This window comes from Lupinus angustifolius, chromosome LG07 (assembly GCF_001865875.1).
Source record: "Lupinus angustifolius cultivar Tanjil chromosome LG07, LupAngTanjil_v1.0, whole genome shotgun sequence".
Classification (NCBI taxonomy): domain Eukaryota; kingdom Viridiplantae; phylum Streptophyta; class Magnoliopsida; order Fabales; family Fabaceae; genus Lupinus; species Lupinus angustifolius.
In genome coordinates this window covers 10,113,157-10,118,882 of record NC_032015.1, presented here as the reverse complement: position 1 = coordinate 10,118,882, position 5,726 = coordinate 10,113,157, and the positions used below count along the sequence as shown (strand labels likewise).

General features: G+C 35.2%; 1 protein-coding gene across 1 annotated transcript; it reads left to right on the top strand.

The window, feature by feature from the left end:
* Positions 299-4,960, top strand: LOC109352285 (transcription factor VIP1-like). The gene is made up of 4 exons (XM_019594202.1): positions 299-1,070; positions 1,542-1,674; positions 3,936-4,020; positions 4,375-4,960. Exons 1-4 carry the CDS (start codon positions 556-558, stop codon positions 4,617-4,619), a joined length of 978 nt encoding a protein of 325 aa, XP_019449747.1. The 5' UTR covers positions 299-555; the 3' UTR covers positions 4,620-4,960.

The following is a 5,726-nucleotide window of genomic DNA, read 5'->3' as shown; positions in this document are numbered from 1 at the left end:
GGGGTGCAACTACCAATTTTGCTAGACAAAGCTTCCCCATTTTTTAACAATTTTTTGCTCCATAATTCTTTTCAATAATATCATTAAAAGGATTGGGTACTAACATTAAATATTCAAATTGGTTATTAAATCAAATTGCCATCCTTATGATAAAGTAGTTTAACTAATATTTGAGTAACAACTTCAATTTTATAACTTTGATGATAAATTTGATCAAAATGTGGCTTAAAAAATAATCCATTTCATTATTGGCCATTGCCATCAAAACTAATAATCTATTCATACTCTCAATAATGTGTTATATCCCACCCTCTACTCCAAAGACACATCCCTCAACTTTTGGTATCTAAAGTCAAATTGATTGTTTGTTGTTGGACACTTGTCTGTTCTGTAACTCACACAACAACCACCCACCTGAAATACTTTTTGTTCCTTACCCTCTTCACTTTCTTCTCTCACTCCTCCACCAACCACCACAACTATCACTATAACCCCCCACCACATAAACTCACAGCTCATAAAAAATTCAACTTCTTTTTTGTTTTTTATATGTAGATGGACCTGAACTGCATCGGAAAGGTTCCGGCGACGGTGGACATAGATAGGATGCCGGAGCGTGGGTCCCACCACCGGAGGTCCCACTCCGATACCAGCTTCCGTGTAGCCACCAACTTCGACGACCTCCTTCTTTTCGACCCTTCCGACTTCGACATCTCCACCTTCCCCCTCCCATCCCCAACCACCTCCGGCGGCGGCGTCGCCGGTGCCTGCGCCTCCGTCCCGATGACTATCGACTCGGACGAGTCGAGCGGCCAGAGTTCACGACCGAGGCCGGTGGATGCCCCAGGTGGCGGCCACCTCCGGAGCTTGTCCGTAGACTCCGATTTCTTTGATAGCCTTGGGTTCGCCGGCGGCGGCGACGAGAAATTTGGCGGGAGAAGGGTGGGGCATCACCGCAGTAACTCGATGGATGGGTCTCCAACGACGTCGTTTGAGGAGTGTGTGAAGAAGGCCATGGCACCTGATAAGCTCGCTGAGCTTGCTCGTATTGATCCCAAGAGAGCTAAGAGGTTCTTCATCATGCAACTTCAATTTTTATTTTTCATAAAAAGTGAACAAACTAAATTTTTTGATTCATTTTGACTTAAATATTGTCATAAATTCGATTTACTATGTATGCGGAAAAAAAATTAATGGATAATTTTAAAACTCGTTTTTTGTGCTGTTATATAGTTATTTTGTATAACGGTATGTTGTTATTGGTAGAAACTCTAATGAAGAGAATAGTAGATCACATAGTTATAGGTGGAGGAAGACAAAAAAAATTATACGCGAGTCATTTAGAAGAATTCAGATATAACAAATCAAATACTTTATAGATATGGTTTAGGATATGATACTATGACTTTCATTCGATTTATGTAGCTGAATACCTCATATTGGTTTAGGATATGTTACTATGATTTTTGTTTGATTCATGTAGCTGAATACCTCATATTGGTTTTGTGCAGTAATATTGGTTTTGAATGTTGTGGTTGTAGGGTTCTTGCTAACAGGCAATCGGCTGCTCGATCAAAGGAAAGGAAAGTTCGTTATACGAGTGAGCTGGAGAAGAGGGTGCAGACGCTTCAGACAGAAGCAACTAACCTCTCTGCACAGCTTACCATGCTTCAGGTATGTCCTTTTCCTTAGATTGTTTTAGATAAACATAAACATGGTAACTTAATCTTGTCAGTGTAACAATTATGTAGATTTATTCTGTGCTGATTGTGAGTTGTGGTCACAACAAGTTATCGAACCCTCAAAATATAAATGTTTTTTTCTTTCTTAAAAAAAGTGAAAAGATTTAACGATCTTAGTGCTAGTGAAAGAGAGTTATTTTAAAGAATTCCATGGTTTGGTGATGATTACATTAAATTACTCTCCATCACAGTATCTTGTTCTTATTATTCACATATCCCTTATATTTCGAGAATTTGCACCTAGTTCCCTTGAACGAACGAAGAACCAATATCACCCTCTTCTGAACTTTTATATAAGTTTCCACTTGATTGGATGCTGTGAACCAGTATAAACACGAATTGACTCTTGATCATATGTTTCCCTCATAATTCAACAGTAGGTGTTGTAAAATGAACTTCAGAAGGTATTCAAAGGTTTAAAACTGGTTCTTGCAAAAGATACCAGGTATAACTTGAAGCCTTTTGACCCTGTTTATCTATCTCTACATGTTCTTTACTTGTTGCGCGGTAGTGAAAGTGAAACCCCCTGTGTGCCCAATGTATATAACATTGAATCGTAACAGATCTGGTACAGTTCAAAGTAAAAAAGAATATGGTCACCTAAACATACGCGTAGCATTAAGACAAAAAGAAATTGGTCTTGAAATCATTTATATAGCTTTTTAAGAAAGAAGAATTTTGGGACCAAAGAAAATTGAGGAATGGATCAATGGAAGACTGATAGTTATGCAGCACTGTAATTTTTTCTACTCTGGGAAGATTTGTGGCAAATTATTTGTTTTAAGAACTCTTGATATCAATTGACAAAAGTTTGTGTAATGTGGATGCATGCAACATATTTTTAAAATCTGATACACCACAATCATATGGCATGTGGATCAAGTATGTAATATGAATGCAATTTTGATTGTATCATTTAACAAAGGAGTTGCAAGGCATGTGGATCAATTATGCATTCTGAATGTTATAGAGATCATATCATTTAACAAAATCCTCGGAGAATGTATTTATTGAATACTGTAAGTATAAGTGTAAACTTATATCACATTATGTGGGTGAAATGGAAGTGTAGATGAGATGACATTTTTAGCAGGTAACATCTGTGAAAAAATCAACTTGAGCTTTTTGCGCAAGTGGTAAGAGTGAGATGGGTTATGCATGATTATGGAATCAGATTCCGTCGTTACATCCTATGTCTTTACTTTTCTCATGTTTTACTGTCAGTCTGTCGGCATTAAACACCTGGCCTTCTTTCTACAAGATTTTAATGATTTTGCTCTAAACAAACATGTCTGTCCTATTTTGCCAAACTTTACTATAGCTGGTCCATTTAACTAACTCTGCCTTCCTTCTAACTGTCTTATAAGTTATAACCACTTGGCTGCAAAATAATTAACCTCAGCTTTACTCTCTAACAGTTATTACTGTTATTTCTGTTAGTGACACATACAGTTTGACTAAAATTTGGTGCGGTCTATCTCTGCTGGAGTAGGATTTATTTTTGGCTCTTACTCTCTAATCCTTATGCTATGCTATGCTCAAATTTGTAACAAATATTGAGGGAGATTGGCATGCATTGCTCATTCGCAGTGGTTTTTTCTTTCATTTTTCTATAATTGGATATCTTATCCTTGTCTCTTATGAATTTCTTCTCATAATTTTTTTTTGCCAATGGCATGTGCTTAATAATACCATAGCACAAAAAGAAAGTAACTTGAAATGTACTAAAATGATGACTGAAATAGAAGTGGTAATTATCTAGGAATCTAACACTACAAGGTCCCCTTAATTCTATAGCCTTTTTCAACATTCCAAGTTTGTTTAACATGCAAGACTCGGGCAAGAGATTGAAGATTCAAAACTTAATTGGTGTTTTATGCTTTTGACTTGATCATCATTGACTCTTAAAAAAAGTAATACAAATGGATAATGTACTAAATATGTATAAATCTTTACTAAATAGCCTATAACCTTTCCTATTATTATTGGCTCTTAGATAGATGAGTGGTCCCCTACACTCTAACTTATCCAATAACCACACTTGAATCTTGAAAAGTTCTTGGTCAAATCTGTCGAAAATTTCTAGTTGTAATATAACTCTTTTTTATTTTCTTACATTCAATTTATGTACACGTACATAATGAGAAAAGGAAGATTAAAGCAATAAACTTATTGATATCTCATACGATGTAGAGAGACACTACCGACTTGGCTGCTCATAATAAGGAGCTAAAATTGAAATTGGAGGCTTTGGAACAAGAAGCACAGCTTAGAGAAGGTATGTATGGTTTCATATTGGTTTATGGCTAAAATTGTGGACATGTGCATTCACTTTTATCATATCATATTGAATTGGATAAATAATAAGGCTTCATCATTTCACTATTCTTTTAATAGTATTTCATGAACTTGTGTATCAATTTTACTACTTTCCAAAATTATGCTCTAAAGAATTGGTGATTCCTAATGTATATTTTTTTCAAGTATATTCAGGTCCAGCATTATAGCATATCTATGTATCTGACTCACCTAGTATGATGAATGCGTAGTTGTCGTTGTGTTATATTCAGGTTCAGGAAGCTAAATAATTGTTGCTTGATGAATATTAACATCTCTACCTGTGTGCTTGCAGATCTCAATGCGGCATTGAAAGAAGAGCTGCAGCGACTTAGGGAGCAAAATATCCGTCTCAGTGCTATTTCTGGTAACACTTCTTTTGTTGGAATGTTCAACCAATTGGCATCTCAACTAGCAATGCAACAGTTGACTAATCCTCCACCCCAGCAGCCACAGCCTAGGATGCCCCCTCCTCCCTCCGATCAGCCATTTAACGAGCAGCGCGGTCCTAACTTCACGGACTTCAACAAGCAGAAGTAACTCATAATAGCAGCAGTAAATAAGTGGTTAAAGGGAATATTCACAAGTAACATCTTGTATGTATGTATATATATTCATATCTATGAAAGTATAATAATAAGTGAGGCTTGTAAGGGGTATCTTTGTGCAGTTCTGTGTCCTCAGTCCTGTGTTGTTATTTATATTCTACAGTTGTAGGATAGAACCATGTCCTATTATACTTTCTGTACTTTTAATTTAGAACCTTAGCCTTTGAAATATATGTTCTACAGTTCTTAGGTGGAATCACACTTAACATAAAGTTTGGAAGGACTAGTTTACTATACATAATGAATGAATTTTGAGCAAGAGGCTTTTGGAATCACATTTACCATATTGATTAAGGATAAGGATTAAGTTGAAGATGAGTGAAATTCAAATCTTCAGGTGGAGTATGGAATAAATATTTGTTTGTTGTGTCACTAAATTTATAGTATCCTATGTTATGTTTTTATGGATATCATTTTATGGACAAACAATTTTTTCTTTTTTTATGGGGAAGTGAGACAAAACTTACTTAGGAGGATTTGAACTTGGGTGTTCATACTTTATGTCTTGTAATTCTAGCAACTAAGCTTAGCTTTACCTCATGAGCTCTAAACTCACTCTTATGGTCTTTTTTAAGGATAGTATCTTGTGTTCTTATATGTTACCTTTCACCATAACATTAACCGTGTGAGCCTAGTTCATGACGTGATATATATTAGTGCACATTTGATCTAGCATGTCATTAGAGTTTGGAATTAAAATTGAATATTTGGAAATTTAATTATCATATTTGAAAATATAATGAGAGTTGAAATCACAATTTTAGTGACTAATTTCTTAGAATTATAATATAACTAACTTAATTATTCTCATCTAAAAAAAGTTTGTGAAATTATATAAAAACTAAGTTGGTAGCCATGACTGTCAATAACAAACTCAACCAATAACATATGTAGTATTATATATTGTTTAACATTTCCAAGTTGGAGAGTATATGTTGATTACTCAGCATGAAGAAAAGATTCTTAGTACAACATTGATCCATGAGGAAGAGGAAGAAAAAGATTAAGCCAAAGCCAAGAGAAAAATAATACTTCTTGA